Raw genomic sequence first — 22816 nt, forward strand, 5'->3', positions numbered from 1 at the left:
AACATGCACCCGGCAGCTCGGGGGGCATTCGGCTACGGCGCTGGACCGGCACCTCCGGACGGGGTGGTACAAGTTGGGTGCCTGGTTTTTCCCCCCCCGCAAAAGCGGTGCATATAACTTTGTAAGTGCAATAAAGATAAATCCTTTGGACCTATCTTAATTGAGCTCACGTGCTGCAGGGAACTGTACAGTGGGGGACTGCATCTCCCCTGGGTGCAATGGAAGGAGCCCACCCGTCTCTGAAATACGGTGTATATAGGTGAGTGTCTAAACTGCTCCGGTTCCAGCAGATAACTGCTGAAGGGAGACATACCACTGGGTTTGTATGTAGGTTGTTTTACTAAATGTTCTGTGTAATAATATATAAGTCAAAACTCTCTAATAATTGGCACCAAACAGCAAAGAGAACTTGCAGCTTTTAACCGTCTTAAGGGAAGTGCTGCCACTCAAAACTTGCGAGTGCTATATTTTATTTCTCATACAGCATATATGACTGTAAGAGAGTAGATATTTTTAAATGGGTCACAGAATTATTAAGAAGTTTGGCAGCCTTTCCTCGGGGTAGACACACAGGTATGCAGCGGAGCGGGCAGGGCTGGGAAGCAGGAGCACGGGGCTGTGCCGGGCTCTGGCTGGGTTTGTGTTGCCTTTGCTCAGTGATTTCCCTTTCCATCCTGCGTTTAACCCCTGTGTCTGTTTGGAAAATAAGTTCTTTAGAGCAAGTGTATTATAGATACATGCTAGCCACAATGTGTATAATCACAGTAAGCATAATGTGGCCCTATTTTTGCTGAGTATCTGTAATAGTAATGATCAGCTTCCCCACTCTCAGCATTAGCTCTTTTAGTGTTTTTATTTTTCAGCAGAAACTCTTTTTTGTTCCATTTTCCTCATCGTATTTTCACCCTTTTTCAAGCGTGGAGAACAACTTGCTTTGTAACCAGCTTCATTAGCTACTCGCACGTTGTGTTTCATTACTGATACCCGCAGCCGGCTGTGGGTGACAGCACGTGGCAGCGGGTGACAGGCGGTCACCACTCTGTCACTTCACCTGCGGGCAGTGACAGTCTTGGGGCAGGGAAGCGGAGTCAGGTCGAGATAGGTTGGGGCTCGAGGTCTGGGTGTAGTAAATAGGAGGACATCTGGATATGTGGAATGACCAGCTGTAGTGAAAGAGGAGCTTTATCCTGGAGAAATTGTGGGTTAACGTCAGTCCCTGTAGTAAAAGGACAAAATTGAACTACAAAAAAAAAAAAAAAAAAAAAAAAAAAGATGAAAAAACTCTTTCTGAATTGAAGCAATAGGAAATGAAAATTGCTGAGATATACTGTCATGTGGGTAGTGGTGCTACCAACCTTGCGCTGCAGTAATTACCTCTATGCATGCAATTTGTGCTCGGCTACGACTGATTTCCCACATCATCCGGAGCACAGGCTATATTCAATCAGTCCCAGCTGGAGAAAACTATCTTGGATCATTTGGTGAGATTTCACCACAGATGCTACCTTGCGTCTTACGGAAGCGCTTGAGAGCTGTACGCCACAAAACCTCCCTGGCACGTGGGTGGAGGGGTGGGGACGGTCACGGGAGGTTCCCTGCGGCAAGCTGGGGGGCTGGCTGCAAGGCAGGAGGGGTGCCACGTCCTGCGGGGTGCCGAGCACCTGCAGCTGGTGGGGGTTAAAGGCGAGGAGCTTCTGGCCCTTTCTAGGGAGAAGACTGTGCTCCGCTGGGTGCGTGCTGGAGAGAGTAGGTTCTGCGGTTGTTCTTGCGCTGTTTTATGTGAAAAGTGAAAGAGCAAAGAGCGTTGGTTGGAAACTTTTGCGAGAAGCCCGAGGAAGGCGGGTGCCCGCATTGCTTGCAAACCAAAATAGGTCGGGCACTTGATTTCCTCTGCCTGCTTCGGAAGCGTCAGCTTCATTAAAGAGACGAGGTGGGAGAGTAGCTGGTGCGAGTACAGTAGACGGTGCTGCCTCGCCTGCTCGGGCACGTTCTCCAGTCAGCTGGTGTAATAGGCGAACAGCTCCTGATCCAGGCGAGGAGCCTCCGGATTTGCCCTGTGAGAGGAACGGCTTTCTCAATTCAACTGACTGTGCTTCTGGATTTGACACAGCTCAGTGAGAAGTTACAAAGGGGCGGCCCCTGTTTGAGAAGAGGAATTTGGCTAGAAACCTGAAGTCAAAACCATGCATAGTAGTAATTCAGGAAAGGTCAGAGAGCCAGAAGTGTTTTGGGGAGCGGTAGGTGCGTTGTGGCGGGTATAAATACCTTTGGGGAGGGTCTGGCACGCTCAGGTGGGTGCCTGGGTGGGCACTATGTATATATACCGGACTTTCATTTGGTTTTCACTCTCTGCATTTACCAGCTGAGTTATTTGTGCCGCTGACATTGCTGCTCGCCAGCATGTTCCAGTGGGAGCCGTGTCTTCTGGATGCTCCGCTCTGCCCGTCCTCGCTGTGTCTCCTGCAGCAGGCTCCTGGGAAGCCATCCCCGGAGCGCAGGGCTGCCGCCGGCCTCGCGGCGCTCGCCGGTTGACTTCCATGTCCTGCATCTGTTCTGACAGGCGGTGCTTTTGCAGCCACTCGCTGATTAGTTTTGGTCCCTCAGATGCATTGATTTACAGACCTTTCCTCTGCAATACAGCTTTTCTCGATGACAGTCCATGAAGCACATGATAACTCAGCAGCCTAAATTATTCAGGCAAATTGAATGTGTTTGGCTTGCTCCAAACTTTTGTTTCCTTTCAGTGCTGTCAGGAGAACAGGTAGCCGTGATGCTTGTATCCAACTCATTCCAGTGCCAGGGAGACACAAACAGGTCAAGTATAACCCATGTTTTACCTTGTTTATCACTTATTTCCACCTTCAGCCGTGCTTTTTCTGGGCACTTTTGGGCCTCATAAAAATGTTTAACTTGCATCTAGGGTTGCTCCCCTCTGGTACACTGCTGGGCTCTGGGAAGTCGCTTCATCTTGTGGTGGAAAAACCCTTGTAAAATCCAAAGAAAATTCTGTATCTGTTCCACCCTTTAGCCACGTGTCCTTTTGTGGAAGTATATTCACTCATGCAAATATTTCGATCCATTAGTCATCACTGTAGGATCCAGGAACCTCACATTAATGAAGACAAGTAATTAAAATGAACAATTCCACCTGCAATTCCCTCATCGCCTGACCTCTCCTTTGTCAGTCTTCCTCCATTGTTATTGGGTAGATATGTCCAATTAATTCACTATAAAATCCATGCAAGCCCTTCACTGGGCACATGTGCCTTGCAGCGACCAAAGAGCTCTGGCACGTCAGGCGGCGAGGAGACGCTTTGTCAGTGCAAGAATGTCGCCTTGCGTTCTAGAGACTGTTCTGCATGAGGAGCTTCTGGGTAGAGCTGAATGCATTGGCTTTCATTCTCCAAACGTGTCTGGAGATTTAGGACCTGACTCAAAGCCCATTGAATCCAGCAGGACTCTCTCAGCTGAGACCATTGGGCTTGAAATAGGACCCAAGAGCGATGGCATCCTCGGGGGATGTGCTCTGGACTTTGCTTAAGACATCGCTCATCTCAGCCTGTGTTCAGAAGTGAACTCAGGGAGAAGATATCTGCTACTAAGCATCTCTCTGATTCAGCGGAGAAGGCACAGCCGCTGCTGGAGGACGGAGGTTTGCCTTGGAAAATTCTAGCTGCAAATGAGATGCATGATTTTAGGAATTAGAATAATTACCCCCTGGAACAGGTTCCCAAGGGATGTGATATATTCTGTATCACTTAGAGTCTTTAAATCACATTTGCATGTTTTTCCTAAAAGCGTGCCTAGTCAGTCAAAGTGAAGGGCTGTGCTTGAGAAGCACAGCGTGACAAAGCTGAGCGTCCCGTGGTTTGCAAGGGAGCGGAGCAGGGAGTCACCGTGGTCCCGCATGGATTAAGCTCTGCAGATCCCTGGAGGAGTGGGTTTTGGCACGTCCTCAAGGAGAAGAGCTCATGACTGTCCCCTTGGCCGGCGCTGGCTGCCGTGCAGGAATGTGCAGCATTGAGCAAGTAACCACGCCGGGGATGATTCAGGAGTGAACTCCCCCAGCCAAAATCTGCCTTCCCTTTCCAAACACACACAGTCCCTTCCTCGCTGAATCAGATGTCCCCAGGAGCTGAGCAATCCTGGCAGTATCAGTGTTTCCAGGACCTTCCCTCCCACTGCTCCCTAAATGATGAGAGTGTTTTCGAAGACCTCATTTCCTGGACTTTCCCTTTTATCTCTCCAAACAGCAAGTAAACGAGCAGCCCTTTAGTTTTTAGTTATTGCTTCTGCACCCGGTGAGCTATCAGAGGCTGTTGACGACGACTTTTCTCTTTTCCATGCTCCTGCCTGCAGGATTTGGGGAGATAATTCATTTGGTCCTGGTGCTTTGTCAACTTTCAGCAGTTGTAATTGCCTAATGATCAGTGCTGATGCTGTTGTTAAGCCTGTTAAAACTTTGTCCTGCTGAACAGCCAGACTGCGGCTGTCTCATCATGTTGCGCCTGCTGCGTCGGCTGGGGCTGCCTTTGATGCTCCCTTCCCGGCCCTGGCTTTGGTTGCTGCTCCCCACCCCACCTCAGCCGCTGCCGGCACCCGCCGAGGGGGATGGATGCAGCAGAGTGCTACCCATGCTAGGGAACCGCACCCGGGGATACAAAGAACTAAAGAATAACCTCACAGCCAGCCAGATGCTTTCCGGGATGAATCTCCTCTCGCCTGCCCCGATGCCTGCGCTGGCCCCGACAGCCTGGTGCTGGGTGATGAAGGTGGTCCCCATCGCCCTGAGCCCTTGCGGGGCGTCGAGAGATGCCCTCTGGAAGAGGCTATCGCTGGTAGGGTATTGCTATTTAGCGACCGTCATGCCATTTTTGCTTTTCCATTTCTCGCGTGCCTTTTCCAGCTTCATTATCATTTTTTTAGAGCTCTAATTGGCCGCATTTCATGTTATCACCTTCTTCGCTATGCATCCGAGGTGCCCAACTGGCTGGTGCCGTCTCTCAAAGCTCCTGTCGCTCATCGTCGCCTCTTCCAAGGCTGTTTCTTACTTAATGGCACACACTGAACATTAGTGCATTATCATCCCTTTTCCAAGAACAGTCTCCATCCACTCTTCTCTCGTCCCCCAGTGCCTCATCCGATTTAATTAATTATACTTAGTATATTACGCATCCTGTCAAAGTTTTTCCTTTCCGAGGTTTAATGGTTTTTTTAATTCTAATGCATGCTGCATGTGTAAGTGTTTTAGAAATGAGGCGAGCGTGCAGTGGCAAAGAGGCAGCATTACATCTGTGTGCCGCAGACGGCGAGGGTGGATCCCTGTAGAGAGGCTCCAGCAGAATTACTGCAGGACCACGCTGCCTGCCTTCCCGTTGCATCCCCCTTCTTGTGCTCGGATGGGGGGGGGAAAATCAGGCCGATTCCCACCGCAGAGGGACGTGTTTGGGTTAAACCTACCCACTTACGGTGCATCTCGTGCGCCTGCTGCAGAAGCGGGCGCCCGGCCGGGGGCTTAGCCCCAGCACCGGCCGCCTCTTCTTGGCTGCTGCAGCCCTGTGGTGAACTCCAGTGTGATGAACTTGACTCTTCTCCTCGTGCTAACTCTGTCTGAAAGCACCAAATTACATCAGTCCTTTCAGCCTTGTTTATCCCTTTGAAGAAAGGCTGTGTTAAGGATGCGGTGGGGACTAGACTAATCAGGTAACACTGGCTGGGCCTGGTATCTATCGCTCTTTATTTCCCAGCGACAGTTAAAAGGTTTGATCAGAAAAGTGGTTGAGGATGAATGACTTTGTGGGGTCTTGCATTTACTATCTTTGGGTATTTCCAGATAAAACCTGCTCAGACTAAGAGGGTTGTGGGTTGGTGGCGTTTTTTTTCTTGCCTGTCAGTGTTGCAAAGTGCTTAGGTTTTGAAAATCCAGCTGGGCTCTGTCTGTCTGTCATACCATCACCGGGAGTAACGGTGCCGTGGTGCAGTTTAGCTGACAGCCCTGTGAACCAGGGCCAGGAGCCAACACAATCCAGCCTGACCTTGGGGCAGCGCTGCAGAAACGCACCTCGGAGAACTCGGAAATCATCGGATGCTGCGCAGGCAGAGGTTGGGCCAGAAGACCGCCGTGCTCGAGCAGCGCTGGAGCAGCCCACCTGCCCCCTGCCTCGGAGCCCCAGCAAGGGAGCGCGTGGCAGGACCCCGGTGCGGCGTGCGGACGCCCCACATCAGACTCGGCATCGGTGCCCGGGCGCCCGTGGGTTGGCATGAGCTTGGCTGGAGCTGTGGAGCCGACTGCTTTCCTTGCAGCACTTAGGCAGATCGTGAAAATACGGTTATTTTCCATTCCCATTGCTCAGCCATCTTCCTGCGACTCTTCAGTTTACAGCCCCAGACAAACTCGAGGGCTCATTTTCCATCTCGCCCCCATGGCTGCAGGGCCAACGGGATGGGACTACATTGCTGGAAATTGAGCTTGTCCATGAATCATGGGTAATGTAGTTTCCCTAGGCTTATAATAAGGTTTTAGATTTGACCTTTGACCTTATAGTAATTTTATGTGTCTATTTATATACTATGATCACTCTCTTAATTAACGGAGGTAAACTTAATTGCTGGAATTAAGTGTTGGCTGAATGAAACGGGCCAGATTCCCCAGCTTTAGCAATGCTGTGATCTCTGGTGGCCATGGGGCCAGTCTAACCCGCGACTGGTGTTCCCTTGGCATCACTGTTATCCCTCGTTGGTGCGGAGCTGGAGCCTCATTTGAGCCCTCGGTGTAGATCCGCGGCCGGGGCAGAGAGGAACAGGATCGTCCTTGTGTCGCAGCGAGTCATGGTGCCGGATCAGACCGTGGGCGCCATTGGGTGCTGGACAATGTAGAGCAGCTTTTGCAGACCCATGGCCGTCCTAGCTCCCTGTGGGATTTTCTGATGCTCCCACCGCCCTAGGCCAGCATCTCATCGTGGGACATCCCTGTGCTTCAGACAAGGCGATCCACCAACATGGAAAAGCCCTGTGTTCATCCGAAAAACCCAAAGAGTTCAACTAGAACGCCAGGGAGGGGATAACACCAGGTTCCAGGATGGAGGAGCGAGGCGTGAATGTCATGATGAAGGATGGCCAGCAACCATTGCTTTTGGTTTAAAAAACCCAGGGAAAAATTCCCTAGCTATCTCTTGACAGTGGGGAACGCCCCATCGTGCTGGGAAGCCTTCCAGCTCCCTCCGCTCTTCAGAGCTGCGCACTTTTCAAAAGTACAAAGAGCTTCTCATAATGTTTTGCCTTGTGGGTACATCTATGATTAATTCCGTGCAAGCATTACTGGTGCAATAACAATACTGGAGGTCCTAAAACTGAAAAAGGAAACACATTTGGCTCACACTTCATACACAATCACTTACACTTAAGCTATTGATAGTTGATTGGGATCTGTAGACTGCTGGGCTGGTGCCACTGGGCTTCTGAGCGCGTTCAATGGCTGGAACAGACACCGAGGCTGTAGGTTTTGGCAAGCTGTAGGTCTCATTAGTCAGGCTGACTGTATCTGACACGAGAGATTCCCATCCACCAAGATGAAGCTCACTTCCCTAGGCTTTGGCTGACGTCCCAACAATATTTACATGAAGGACAACAGAGGATCAGTGTTAGATTAAGGCTGTGAGTTTCCAGTAGGCAGACAGTTAAATATTCTATTGAAATACTCTTTTGATTATTTAGATAATAATGAAGTTTATGCATGTCCTTGAGAAATCTGGGGAAAGGCAGTTGTTTTATGCTAAGCATGCAAAGATGTGTTTAATCTTGATAATAGGAGTAAATTATGTATCAGCTTTTATAACCTTGGCTCCTTCATTTCTCAGTTGTTGTGTGGAAGCACCAGAAGGCTTGCAGGGATGGGAGAGCCGCCTTGGGCGGGTGCGCAGGAGGAGGGGGCAGTGGGGGTCTCGCCTGCATCCCTGCTCCTGCCAGCACCCTTGCCCTCCGCATCCCTGTCGGGAGAGGATGGGGATGGGTTGTTCTGCTTTGTCCTGGCCAAGGGAGGTGCTGGTTGCAGTAAAACATTCACCATGAGCCGCCCAAGGGGTGCCCGTCAGTATGGCTGCAGAGAGGGCAGGGATGCTGCTCCGACAGGCGCTGGGCCAGGAGCTGGCCTGGTACCAGTGGCTGGGGATTGCTTCTTATCTCCCCCAACCGTAATTTGTGTTTTGTCGGATTTTTATCGGAATTGTCGAGTAGCTATTTTCTGAGCAACGCCTAATTTTGAATGGGACAGGGTAATAATTTGATTTATTGCTGCTGTTGGAATGTGGCTGCCTGGCTGGTTCCGTGTTACCCCGACAGAATACGTGAATTTGTCTGTTTTGGATTTGACAATAGCGGAGAAAAGTAACCTTTGGATTAATTTGTTTTAGCGACTAAAGTCCCATTAAATGGAAGGCAGCTGGTGTCAAAGGCATAAACGGAGACAAAGTTTTGCTCCCAATTGTGGGAAATGTGTTTAAACAGACTAGAAATGTTTCAATCTCTGCAGGGTATAATATACTCAAATGGTTACATTAACATGAAAAAAATACAAGAAAGAGCGTATTTAGGACAATCCCTCTGTATCCAGTGTTAATGAAATTGAATTCCAGTAATGAAGTCAAAGGGTTGTATTCTGCACTCGTGCAGGCAGCACCGTAACTGCCATTACCATTAATGGGAGCTGTGCCTGTGAATTACGGAGCCATAATGCTTCGAGATGGAAAAGGTCTATGGGATCCCAGAGTGCTCTCCTCTCCGAGGACCGGATCCTGCATCCTAACATCAGTTAGGATGCTAATGAGCCCTGTATCGAGGCATGAGGAGCGGAGTTTCAGAGGTGAAATCTCCGCCGCTCAGGGGCCAGCACGAGCTCTACGGACCACTTAAGAAAAGGATTAATTGGAGTTTAAATGGTGTGTTCCGCCGGCCCTCTGAAAGGGAATTAATTTTGCCTTGTGAATGAGGTGGGGATTGGCCCGCGGTCCCGGATAAAGGGGGGCAGCCAGCATTAAATTGCATTCCAGCCCATAATACCTTCTGGGTCTGGCTCCGCTGTAGTGCACGGTGTGCCCAAACACCAGCTTCTCTTGCTTCAGGTGATCACCCTCCTTCCCGCAGCCACCTTCTCATCCCAAAGCCGTGCCCGTGAAGGCGTTTTTCCGGAGAAAATCTTTTGCATCAATTCCATCCTCAGCCCTCCGGTGCGTAGCCAGCCAGGCACCCCAGATGCATCGGCGTGTCAGTCTCCATTCATGACACGGGGACCGTTCTGCAGAAGAAAGGGCGTTATTAATGGTAATATAGAGCAGAAGAGGTGAATGGGCCAACCCCCCAGCCGGTGTAAATCAGTGTGGGTCTTCCTGGGAGCTGCGCCTATCTGCAGCAGCCGGGAGCCAGCCCCGGCGCATCTCTCCGTTGACCATTACAGAAGCGCTGCCCATGAGCTGCATGCAGCCATGGGTCCTTATCAGCAGTTGCCTGATAAATTAATCTAATTCGCATCCCGTGGTGCGTTAAAATAATTCCTCGCAGGCATTTGCTTTGTCCAAGCACTGTTGACCTCCTGTGTCGGGACAGACAATCCAGGATTAAAAATACAGCATTTTTTAGCTTGCATAAATCCCGAACAATGGCAAAAGAGAGGAAAAGAAAGGCTCCTCGTTGCAGTAAAGAGCATTTGTCACTGTCCTTGGTTATTAGCATCCTCCAAGCATTGTGCAAGGGAAGCCACACCAGGATTACATTTCTGCATAGACTGGTGATTTCTTATTAGGAAAGGCGAAGAAGGCTCTATAAAAGCCTATAGGTCAAAAATATAATACACTATTCCCCACCTCTTGTTTCCTGATATTATGCTATTATGGGAGATAAGGGAGAGGTGCAGAGTCTTAATTTATAAGCAGATGATGAACCATGGCTGGGGACTGTTTGTATTTCGCGTGAGCTTATTATTTTATCTGGAGCGTAATGCGGTGGATCGGTGCTGCCGAGCCGGGAACAGCCGCTCCTGGCGGGGTGGGGGGAAGGAAGGTGGGCTCTGCTGGCGTGCTGAGCGTGGTGGGTGCGGCACGGGGACCTGCCTCGCACCTCGCGGCGCACATTCCTGAGAAAATTAAGGTGCCGGAGTTGAAAAGAAACCCCAAAGTAGCTGGAAGAAGAGTGTTAAATAATGCAGTTGCACATTGTCCATGAAAGATGGCTAACCATGAGTAAACATCAACAGCAATGTTTGATCCCTTCATGTTTACTATTTATTCATATTTATTATTCATAAATTCTGTCACAAATGTTAGGCCTGCACCCCAGTGAGACATTTGTATTTTATTTTACGTTTGACTCCCCCCCTCCCCCTTAGTTTCGTGAACTGAGATTTAATGATTTGCTTTTCCACATCGTTCCCGTGCTGGCTCTCCCTGGCTTTCCTCTTCTTGTTTCAGGAAGAGATTTCTAACACGGAAAAGTGATATTTGAATAGATTCCCCTAAGGCAATCAATTTACTTTTAATTTGTCTGGAACTAAGCTTTTCTTTGTTGCAATGAGAAAGGATTGAAACTGCTGTAAAATTTATTAGCTTCCAGGAAGATTTTGAAATGAATTTTTTAATGATCGTGCTGTTTGCTGTACCCAGGAGCAGTGTCATCGTGATTACAGTATAATCATACGGTTGCTGAAGAAACACCGAAATGTGGAGATAAAGCCAGGCTCCTGCACGAGGGTACCAATGGTACCGGCCCAGGTACGGGCACGCGTGCCCTGCGCCGGCACGGGGCACGGGGCTCAGCACCATGCTCACCCACGCACCCCCTGCCCTGTGCACGTCCCAGCCGGCCTGCGATTCTTCCAGTCGCCCTTTTTTCTTTTCTTATTTTTCATTTTCAAGCAACTCCGCTCCTTTTCCTTGCTCCCCATGTAATAGCACAAATGAGCTCTACTTACTCACCTCGGCAAAGCTGCTCTGACACGGATTGGATTGAACTGAGCGGCTGTTTGAAAATGGAAACTCCAGGGACTATTGTCATCGCCCAAATTGCACCTTAGATTGTATAACAGCACATGTCATCTGGCCATTTATCAGGAATATTACATTCCCAGGCACTTGCACCTTGCTACGATTTAACTTTGTCTCTTTGGCCAGTGCTGAGATTCCGCTGGAGATAATTCAATTGCTCTGAGAGCTGAGCGGGCACCTGGCACACCGGCTTCATGTTGCTCTGCCGCAGGTACGCAGGCTTTGAATAGGAGACTGAAAGCACTTGTGCACCCTGGATGTTCGTTAGTCCTTCCTTCTAACGAGAGAAAGCCTCGTGCAGGGGGGAGCTGGAGGCTCTGTTGCTCCAGCACCCGCCCCATGTCCTCTGCCAGCTCCTCCTGGGCTCCTCTCAGCTCCCGGCTCTTGGGCATCCATCCCATCTCCCTGCTGCTCTGGCCACGAGCTTTCATGCTGGGATTGGGAAGTGCAGAGGGCGCAGGCAGCCGGCTGCTCGGACCTCTTGGACGGGCGCTGTGCTGGGCTCAGCCCCGGGAATTAGGGCAGTCCCGGCGTTTCACGTCACCTCCTCGCTTCTTGTGTCACTGTGCCGTTGTCCCCAGCTCCCGCTCCCCGCCAGCGATGATGGCTGCGCGTCTGTCTGCCTGCAGACGAGCCGCGGGTGTCGTCGCCTCTCCCAGCAGGTCTTTCTGCAGCCGCTGGTTGTCGGCAGCCCGCTGCCTGGCTCAGAGCCGCAGGCAGCGCGGGCAGCGCGCGGGGCTGGCTGGGGCTCGTTATTAGTTGCCTTTGTGCCGGTCCCCTGAGGTGCAAGTAGAGAAGGTTTGAAATCTGGAGCTCAACATGGGTTTTGCTGTACTTGTTGAGAAGCATATTTATTCCAGGGGTGGCTGTTGGTATTATTTTATTTCATATTTGCTATGTGAGAGCTTATGTTTAGCAATGACACATTTTTTTCTGCCGAGCCTGACAAGATAACCGCTCACCTCTTCATGGCGAGGCTTCTGCCAGGATGTTTTGCACCTGAGGGGGAATAATTTTAAAAGCAACCCTGCCCTAAGGTGCTCTGAAATGAGATTCTGGGTTTGCGCTGGGTGAAGGCTGACTGGCTGAAAAATGGACATTGCTGCTGGGGGACCTGCGCACCTCGCGTGCCGGACTGGACGGCCGTCACCCGTGCGTGGCACCTGCCCCCTGCGAGCGTTCAGCATCTCTCCGGAGGGCCTGCGTGACGCAGATATCCCTACAGCCTGGTTTGCAACAGGACTCTCCCCGCAGCGTGCGCACGATGAGCTTGGCTCGTTAGAAAGCCCAGCCCAGCTCAGGGCGGCTTGTACAGCCGTGGTGTTCCCCTTCCCCGGGCCGTGCCAGCCGGCGGGTCCTTGCCAGCCTGGTGCATCCCTGGGGACTCCTGTCCGGGATGAGGTGTTTGCTCCGTGGCTCGGGCAGAGCATCGCTGAAGCTGCGGTGTTGCTCACCCAGCGCTGTCCCTCCGTCGTTTCCTCCTCCCTTTGCTCCCGCCAGGCCCCGGTGGGCAGTAGTTTCACGCCAACTTGCTCATCCCCGTGCCGTCGGCGCGCTGGGGGCGGGGGTGGGAAGCTGCCTGTTTTGGCTGCCTGCCACTCGTCATGTTGTGTGTGGTGCAGTGGTTATTACCCGGGCTTTGCTCCTTGCATTAAGAACATTTTTTTAGTGCAGACAGTAACAGTCATATTGACTAGGGCAGGTCTAGGGCTGTAAAAGAATTTCCTGTTGTCCTATTTCCGATTGTTAAAGTGGTAAAAAAACCCAGAGCAGTACCATAAAGAGCCTGTGAAGGTGAATGACCGTCCTGGGTGCCGTTAGAGCTGGGTGAATCAGACCTGGCTGCAAAGGGCAGTGCCAGGAGCGGTGCCCGGCGGCTCCCTGCCTGCCGCGGCTTTGGGGCAGCAGCTGCTCCTGCACAGGAGGAGGATGCGAGATGAGAGCCCTGGGATCAGCCCGCTGGAGGAGCCCGAGGTCCTCTGAGCTTGCCTTTGGATCTGGGATAGCAGAGGAGCGCTGAGGTGTTCGTGTGTATCAACAGGGCGTGCTTGTGGCGTAAAAATAGTGTTTTATGTCGATTACAGGGTTAAGGCAGTGATGGGTGGGTAGCTGAAAATCCTCATTCTGCCATGGAGAAGCGGCTGCTGCTCAGGGCCCTGTGCTGGTCCCTGGCTCTGCTGCCAGGTCAGGGCTGGTCCGGGCAGCCCGGACACGTGTTGTCCCCAAGAGCAGGATGGTTTCTGGCTGCGGGACGTGGTCTCTGCAGCCCAAAGTTGAGACGTGTGGTGGGGAGAGGAGCAGGGAGGCAGAACGTGCCGCGGAGCTACCTCTTGTCTGTGGATGGGTGGTGACACCCTGCCTGTCAGCCTGGCGTCTTTTGTACTTGTTACATTCCCTTCATAAAATAAAAGATTGAAATGGTATAATTTAATGTAATACTTTTCATCTCTTCTCCTGCCTGCATTTCAGCTGCTGCTGGCGTAACTTGCAGACAAGCATCTTGGTGTCCAAAGCGGATCATCTCCCCAGCAGATAGGCACCGCGCCAGCGGTCTTTAGTAAAACTGCTCTTAAAGCACAGGTGCCTTTCTAGGGTTTGAGGAATATCCGCTCGCAGTACAGTAATTGGTGTTTTTTGTTCTTAACTGTAAAACGTGCCAGCTTGGAATAAATGGGTCAAGGCAAGACCAGCCTGCCTGCGCACTGTCCGGAGTCAGGTTTGCCTTGGCTGCGGTGCTCCCGGGGACGTGGGGCTGAGCCGTGATGCCGGGCTGGGACGGTGAGGAACAGCAGCTCCCCCCGCGCCTTCCTGCGCTGGACCAGCCAGCCCAGCGTGCCCAGATCCGGCCTCCGGTGTTTGCGGAGGGACTGAAGTGCTGCGTGCTCCAGCAACGCGCCCAAGGTCACACAGCACAATAAATCACTGTCTCATCGGGGATGAGAACCCAAGATATTTCTGTAGCCCCTCCAGCCATCACCAAGTCCTCTGCTATCACAGCCAGACTACACAACTCTGTATGCCTGTAGCACCCTTTTGAAGTGAAGCTGTGGATAAATAGGCAACACTTTCTGGGCAATTTTTCTTTTTTTTTTTATTTTTGCTCAAGTACTTGAAAGTAACAGAATCAAAGTACAAGAGCATTGGCTTTTAGATCTCGGAGCAGGTTGTTCTGCATGTAAGGCTCAGAGCATCCTTCCCTCAAACTGCTGTGAAGGCGGCTGCCGAAACCCAGACCTCCTACACGGCCACCCGGTGCCACGCTCCGCACCACCAGGTAGCTGCTCTGATGTAGAGAAAAAGCTTATGTTTTACCCATAGATTTTTCAATTAATTGGCTGCTTCTCCTTTAAAAAAAAATCCTTCTTTTTTTTTTTTTGAGGTCTGCCTTTTACTCGTTTATTCTCTGTAAGTGTTAAGCTGCTCATATTTTGGTGCATTGTGTTATGTGCTGAGAATTTTTATCAGCCGCCCTAGTGCTCGAATGTGGTGGAAATACCAATGCGTCTGAGGAGCGGAGGTTATGCACACAGATGTACAAAGCATCGAAATGAACGGTTTGCAGACGGACGGGAAGCAAACCCAGGCTGAGTCTGCACCTTCGCCGGCTTCGATCCATCAAACCGGCACCAACCAAGCGTGGTCTTGTATGGGCAACGGCATTAGCGCCTTAACGCTGCTTTGCGTGTATATAGGTTGCGATAGGAAGGAGCTACGTCTTTGCGCAGGGAAAGGTTGTGCTTTATGAGGACTAGCTGCAATTACAAGTTCTTATCAAATGAAGGAAAAGTCATAAGCCGAGACTCAAAAGCAGCTGTGAGCCTGCAGTGTTCGGCAGGAGCCACGGTCAGACGTTCAGCAAAAGCTGGGAAGCTGAGACTCCTGGATTTGCTTTCCAGCTTTGCACTTGGCTGAGCCTGGCCGCTTCCCTGGGCCCCAGTTTGTCCGTCCGTGAGGGGGGGCGAGGCCGCGCGGTCCCTGGGGGTCGGCCGGCAGCGCGGGGATGCGTGCGAGTGCCGGGCACGAGGGTTTGCACCAGTCTGGGAGTGCTCAGACCTGGGCATGGAAGGTCCTTGGAAAGGATGAAGCCACCCCTCCATATTTCAGCCCTGTGAAGTGGTGTCGGGACAGCACAAAGTCGAGAGAAGGGATCTTTATTGCTCTCGTATGAATAAAGGCCCAGTGCTGGGAATGACACATTTAATCTTCAGTGGAGTGGGCAGTCTTGGAGATTTATAAAGCCTCTGTTGTGTGGGAGGTCAGTGGGGATTAAGCAAAAACTTAAAACACAAATATACACCAAAAAATCCAAAGAAAGCACCCTCCTCCCTGCGCTCCCTTCCCCCCTCTGCAAAAAGTCAAGCTTAAAAGTCACGTCAAACCAAGCTTAAAACATGGTGGCTTTTAGCGCTGGTTTCTAAACCCAGAAGGTGCTGACTCGGAGCGGCTCGCCACGCGGGACAGACCCGCTGTGACGGAGTTGCAGCCCTAACGCCTTTCCCCAGGGTGCAGGTCTGGCGGCGGCGGATGACGCACAACCCGTTGGAAATTGAACTCCACTCTTTAGAGCGGCGGAGAAATAACAATAAAGAAAAAAATCCCTCTTCCGAGCCTTGCCTTAAAAATGATTGCTGTTTGGGGTAGGGTGACCGCTGCTCGGGTGGGAGTGACGGGCAGCGCCTGGTTTCATAGAATCATAGAATCATAGAATCGTTTAGGTTGGAAAAGACCTTTAAGATCATCCAGTCCAACCATTAACCTACACTACCAAGTCTACTCTAAACCCATCAAGGGTAGACTAGACTAAACCATGTCCCGAAGTGCCACATCTACCCGTTTTTTGAACACTTCCAGGGATGGTGACTCCACCACCTCTCTGGGCAGCCTGTTGCAATTCTTGACCACCCTTTCCGTAAAGAAATTTTTCCTAATTTCCAACCTAAACCTCCCCTGGTGAAATTGAACTCCAGTCTTTAGAGCGGCGGAGAAATAACAATAAAGAAAAAATCCCTCTTCTGAGCCTTGCCTTAAAAATGATTGCTGTTTGGGGTAGGGTGACCGCTGCTCGGGTGGGAGTGACGGGCAGCGCCTGGTTTCGTAGAATCATAGAATCGTTTAGGTTGGAAAAGACCTTTAAGATCATCCAGTCCAACCATTAACCTACACTACCAAGTCTACTCTAAACCAATCAAGGGTAGACTAGACTAAACCATGTCCCAAAGTGCCACATCTGCCTGTTTTTTGAACACTTCCAGGGATGGGGACTCCACCACCTCTCTGGGCAGCCTGTTGCAATTCTTGACCACCCTTTCCGTAAAGAAATTTTTCCTAATTTCCAACCTAAACCTCCCCTGGTGAAATTGAACTCCAGTCTTTAGAGCGGTGGAGAAATAACAATAAAGAAAAAATCCCTCTTCCGAGCCTTGCCTTAAAAATGATTGCTGTTTGGGGTAGGGTGACCGCTGCTCGGGTGGGAGTGACGGGCAGCGCCTGGTTTCATAGAATCATAGAATCGTTTAGGTTGGAAAAGACCTTTAAGATCATCCAGTCCAACCATTAACCTACACTACCAAGTCTACTCTAAACCCATCAAGGGTAGACTAGACTAAACCATGTCCCGAAGTGCCACATCTACCCATTTTTTGAACACTTCCAGGGATGGTGACTCCACCACCTCTCTGGGCAGCCTGTTCCAATTCCTGACCACCCTTTCCGTAAAGAAATTTTTCCTAATTTCCAACCTAAACCTCCCCTGACGCAGCTTACGCCCACTTCCATTGGTTTGACGGGGGCTCCCCCACCCCGGGCAGGCTGGGGGGCGCTGGGCCCCCCCGGTGGGTCTCCCCCCTTCACCGGCCCTTGTGTTTTCTCCACGCAGATCAGAGCGAAGGATTTCATTGCAGGGAGGAGTGCCGCATCCTGGGCCACTCGGACAGGTGCTGGATGCCCCGCGGTGCCGTCCCCAGCCGCGCCAAGTCCCCTGAGCACGGGAGGAACGTCATCGCCCTCTCCATCGAGGCGACGGCGGTGGACGCGGAGCCTTACGCAGACTGCAGCACAAAAAGGACCTTCGCCACCTTCGGCAAGGAGGGCGGCGAGCCCCTCGCCGACGAGCGGCTCGCCAACCCCAAAGGCAAAAGAACGGTGGACCCGGCCGCCTGCAGCCCCAAGGTGAGCGGCGCCGTCCGCGAGGCGGGCAACGGCTGCGAGGCCGTCAGCCCCGTCACCTCGCCCCTCCACCTGAAGAGCCCCTTGTCCGGCAAGCCGGCGGCACCGTACGGCGCCGGGCACTGCGTCGGCAACCGGGAACGGGAGCCCTTTGGGAACAGTGGCCCTTCCCGGCCGACGGAGGCAGAGCCCCGGGGGGCGGACAGCGAGAGCGGTGGGCAGGAGGGCAACCCGCTCCTGCAGGAACGCCGGGAAAAGGACTCGCCCGGCGCCCGGAGACTAAAAGACATCGTCCTCTGAGCGGCACCCGGCAAGAGGAGGAGGAGGAGGAGGAGGAGGATGAGGGACCGCACGATTCCCAGCGCAGATTGTTTTTATCGCTTACCAATGGTTCACAGATTGCTGTATTTAAAAGCTTTCCCTAAATGTATTGTTTATAAATGAAGCTATCGTTAATGTGACAATCCCACTTGTCTCAACAGGCGGCAGGGGTGTGCAGCCGGAGCAAAGTAGCTGGTGTTTTGCTTTTGCCGGGAGGCGGTGGGTGGCGGGGGCAGAGGCGAGACCCCCCCGGTCCTCAGGAGCGCTCGGTGTCCCCTCCTCGGAGTTTATATATTTTTATATCTCAAAACGAAGATAAATTTCCATTCCTGGAAAGAATTGAATGGCAAATTCCTTATTCGGACATCTTTAGTAATCACCCCGGCGGTTTTGTAGAATAGACAAAATAGCGGCCGTTTCTTGTGTGCGACTGTTCAAAATGACAGTCCGGTGAGTTTTAATATTCGCCCAACACGAGGTTGTTTGTATTTTAAGATGTTGCTATTTTGCTATGGACACCCCTGCATTTATGAATCCTTTTGCTGTCACATGCTTATCTGTACTATTATTGTATTTGATATTGCAAATTACTGTATGTCTAGTGATGGCAAAAGGCTTTCAAGCTTAAAAAAAAAAAAAAATAAAAATCACAATCATCTTACATTAAACCTTGGGGAACCTGCAGTTTTCAGACCCCGTGGAGCAAGCGCTTCTTCCAGCCCCCACCATCGCCTGCAGCCTCCCCCGGCTCTTGCAGGGCAGCGACAGGGCTTTACGGGAAGACGTCTTGGGGAAAATTCTGCCTGGATTGCGATTGTCAGATGCACTGTGCTAAACTTTTTCCCTTATCCGTTTCTTTTCCATAATTTCAAGGCAATGCATGGAAAGTTTTTCCAGAAGTTGGTTGGGTTGGGTTTTTTTTTTCCAGTTCCCAGATTTAGATATCCCCCGTCTCCAATCATTTCCAAGTCAAAGTGATGGAATTATTCAAGAGATCTAAATTACCTTCTCAATTAGACACACACTTCCATGTCAGCATTTCCCAGTTGTGATTATGCCAAGTACGTGTGTGTTTGTATGTCACCACGGCATGGATTTTAGGCTGTTCTGGTGTCTTTCTATCCCTGCATCATAAATAAGTATGGAATGAGCAATAGTGATGTTAATTTAGGGGCAGACAGGTGATATGTAACAACGCTACTAATTCAATTAATGTGCCTTCTTAATGGAGAAAAAATTAAAGCAATTCATTATTTTTTCTCATAATTAAGGACTTTTTTGTGTGGGTATAAATTTACTCATATAAAATTGATTTAAAAATTGAGCTACTTTAATAGCCATTTTGTAGAAGGGAGAGAGGGAAGGGGTTTCACAGCTCTCTGCTCTCTTGCGGTGATAATTCCTCAGTGAGGTATGAGTAAGGTAGGAGGATTTCAGTTAGTGTATTATTATTATTATTAACCCTTCACCGGACAGATTTTCCTACCCTAAATAATGTTTCCTAGAATTTAAAATTGATTATGGAAGGGAAAATATATAGCTCTTGCCAATGTTTGCTGTACCAGCAAGTTGAAATTAGTGGTTTCTAGAGAAATAGTCTTTCTAGGTCTACATATCATGATAAAATATTTGTTACTTTGATTTATTTAAATTAAAAACGTCAACAAGAGAACAAGCTCCAGTCATTATTATCCTCAAAATAAAATTAAGCTCCAGCTAGTTGTTTCTTTAGGGCAAATTGATCCTGCCTGAAGTAGTAGCTGGTCTGAGACAGGTCCGCAGTCTGTCTGTTCCCCCTGCCACTTGCAAGGGCCAGGAATTGGGAAAGAACCGACAAAGAACGGTCGTCTAACGAAATTTGTGACGCTTCCCTCGCTGGTGTTGATGACTACCTCATTCAGCTCCCATCCCACGCGTTAACGTGACGTCCTGCATCCCTCCGGAAAGCGAACTGGGGATTTTCCCCCTCTCTTCTGGAGTTCGAGCCCATTTTTCAGGGATATGCTATTTCTGTTCCTGCAGTGTTTCCTGCCTGCGTACTGTTACTGCTGTCATTTATTTCTGTTTTTGTTCCCCAAATGTGCGTATTATTATAACACAAGCAAAGAAGAAAGGGGCTGGCTTGGGGCTGTTGGAGTAACTGGATTTTCTGTAACTGTTAGGCTGGGTTTACTCTGCTGTTACTTGTTTTTGTCAGCTCTGGGTGTTTTTTTTGGGGGAAGCTTCTCGTATGCGTTTGCTGAGTGGCAGAGCCTGCGATGCCGCCGTCTGTCAGATCCTCTTGGCTTCGCAGGGAAACAGCCCCACGTCTCCCCATCGTCCGCCCCCCACCTCCGGCAGGACGGGACCCGCTCCCCCCCATTGCCTATCGCAGGGATGGGGAGCGCGGGTCCCCCCGTCCCCGGGCGCCCCATCAGCATCCCCAGCTGCCCAAAAAGCGCCGGCCGTTAATTCCTGCTGAGCGTTGCCCTCTGCCTGCGGAGCTGCCACCACCAGCCCGGCGTTTTGGATGAAAAATAAATGCTAACTGAAAAGGAAGAAAGGAAAAAAAAAAAAATTTCTCTAATTTACCCAAAGGAAACGTTCCTTGCCACTCTGAATAAAAGCGCAGCTGAGAAGGAATGTGAAATAATTCTGTATTAAAAGGGGGCATTAAAGAGGTCAGTAAACCCTTATGCCTCCAAGAAAATCGTTTAAACACCAGTTTTCTGGGCTGACCCGGGCTGCAGCCGGGGACGCTGAGCCAGGGGCCCTTCCCTGGCACGTCCTCGCTGCGCGGGGCCGAGGGGAGAGCCGGAGAGCGGCCCCGGCTCCGCCGCCTCGTCCCTCTCCTGAATATTTTGCTACTCCTGTCACTGTCCCTCTGTGTCACTTGAGATGAGTTTGGGACTGCTGGGCAAATCGCAGTCTGTCTTGGTTTTTTTCCTAGTTGCATCGAAACCGGCCGCGCAAAAACGTTCAAAGCTGTGGGGCAGGGGGGGTGGTGGTGTTGCGGGGGGCTCCAGATGTGATTATTGTGCTTTTTAATAACAGAAACCTGTCCTCAGATTTGGTTTAGGAAAAATCGCTGGGTTCTGTTGGTTTCCTTCAGGCGAACTTGCTCTGCTCTCCTGTTTATCCCGTTTATCCAGGAGAGCCGCAACCACCTACGATTCTCCCCCGAGCATGACGAGGACCCCGCCTGGAGCAGCCCCAGGGCTGGGGACCGGGGGGGGACAAACCCACCCTGCGCTGGCCCGGGGACCCTCCCCTGCTCCCTGGGGAGCCCCTGGCCTTTCCCACCCTCGAGGCTGCCGGGTTGCGCCAGGAGGGATGATGGAGGGCTTGGGGGACAACTGACGGCTGGAAAAATACCCCCCGAGCACCGTCCTGCTGAGGTTGTTGCCGTTCCCTGTTTGTTGTGAAGCTGGAGGTGGCCTGTGGATCACACGTTGTGCAGAAGTGAATTCCTTTTTTTTTTTTTTTTTTTTTCAAATAGGGAACAAGTTGCTTTTGTAAAGAACACACTGTCTGATGAATATGTTGAAATTATTCTTGGGGGAAAAAAAAAAATCTAATTATGAATGGAAACACATTTGTCTGTCATTGGGGAAAATCGATGATCTTGTTGCTACAGCTGCTTTCGCAGCTATGGGTAATCTCTGATCCAACCTGTGAGTTGCGGTACCCGTTGGGGAGAAGCCCCGCCGACCCCGCTGCCAGCGCTGCTGTGTCGGATCCTCTGTCGGCGTCAGCTGATGTTCAGCTGATCCGAGCTGGGATAGCATCTTCAAACACGCCTAACGCAAACTGGTTTCCAGCAGCGCGCGCCTCCTCGCAGCCTTGCAGGGCGGCAGGTCCGAGCCGCGGGTCCAGCGCCGTAACACCGACGCCTTCCCGCCGCGGGAAGAGCCGCCGGCGGCACCGTCGCTGGCAGGGCTGCCGCTGGACTGAGCGCGGTACGTCTCGTCATGGTGTCTCCGTTGCCGAGTATATGAAGAATAAATTGTTGTATATGCTGATATGTATGTTATGTACATTTTCACAGTGATTGAATCATTGTAAACAACAAAATGGAAAAAGGAAAAAAAAAAAAAAAGAATCACCATTCTGTCTATTTTATGAAGATGATAAAACAGCTTTATTAAATTATTACGATTCTGTTTCAAAATGGTGTACCTGCCACATTGGGGTTTTTTCATCTGATGAGAACTTTGTTTTCCACCTAAATGTGATTTTCTTTTCTCTGCTTTGAGCATCTAATGCATTTTAGTATTAAAGCAATTATTGAATAAAATGGAAAGTAAGTGTTTGGTTAAATATGCCTAAGTGGGTTTGCTTTGATGGCCTCCAGGTGCCGGTCCTGCAGAAGGCAGCACGTGGCTGGGCACCCACGCGGTCTGGGAGCCACCCCAGCCCTTTGCCCGTCCGCTGCTCCCGCAGCTGATCTGCCTCGGCACCCGAGAGGCTGCAGACCTCAGGCAGACCTTTCCTGGCCCTCAGGAGGGGTCGTCACTGTCCCCACGGGCGACCCACTGGGCCAGGCGGGCTCTGAGCCCCGTGGCGGCTCTGGCCATGGCAGAGCCCCTCTTCTCGCCCCCCTGAAACCCTTCACACCACCATCCCCTCACCTCCGCGGGAAACACGGCTCCAAGAGGGGCAAGCGCGGGTACGAAACACGTCCAAAACACGCTTCTCCACTGAGGCACGGTAGGGAAGAAAAGACTTATTTTCCCTAGGTTTTCAGCAGGACTTTGGAGGCTGTGGGGAGATGGTGAGGGGCGTCCACTGCCTCTGCATTAATCATAGAATCTTAGAATCATAGAATCGTTTAGGTTGGAAAAGACCTTTAAGATCATCCAGTCCAACCATTAACCTACACTACCAAGTCTACTCTAAACCCATCAAGGGTAGACTAGACTAAACCATGTCCCCAAGTGCCACATCTACCCGTTTTTTGAACACTTCCAGGGATGGTGACTCCACCACCTCTCTGGGCAGCCTGTTCCAATGCTTGACCACCCTTTCCATAAAGAAATTTTTCCTAATTTCCAACCTAAACCTCCCCTGACGCAGCTTAAGCCCATTTCCTCTCGTCCTATCACTAACTACATGGGAGTCACTAACTACACGGGAGGAATGGTGTGTTCATGGACCGCTCTTCCACACGGAGCATCCGAGCGCTCTGTGGCTAACAGGGATAAATGCCCTCCCCTCGTCGCCTCTGCCTGTTCGGAGGCTCGGCCAAGGTGACTCCAAGGTGGAACTGGAACGAGAGCAGCGACACGGGAAGCCCTTCGCCTTGGCCGGGAAGATGCTTG

The 22816-nt window shown here is 51.0% G+C and overlaps 1 protein-coding gene across 1 annotated transcript in view; it reads left to right on the forward strand.

Moving 5' to 3' along the window:
- Window positions 1-17495, forward strand: part of LOC104036085 (protocadherin-19) — a 58659-nt gene extending 41164 nt beyond the window's left edge. The window contains exon 5 of the mRNA XM_075720812.1: window positions 16906-17495. Coding sequence (XP_075576927.1) covers window positions 16906-17495 — 590 coding nt within the window. The remainder of the gene's footprint in view (window positions 1-16905) is intronic.
- Window positions 17496-22816: the final 5321 nt, after the last annotated feature.

The sequence above is a fragment of the Pelecanus crispus genome, chromosome 13 (genome assembly GCF_030463565.1).
Source record: "Pelecanus crispus isolate bPelCri1 chromosome 13, bPelCri1.pri, whole genome shotgun sequence".
NCBI classification, from domain to species: domain Eukaryota; kingdom Metazoa; phylum Chordata; class Aves; order Pelecaniformes; family Pelecanidae; genus Pelecanus; species Pelecanus crispus.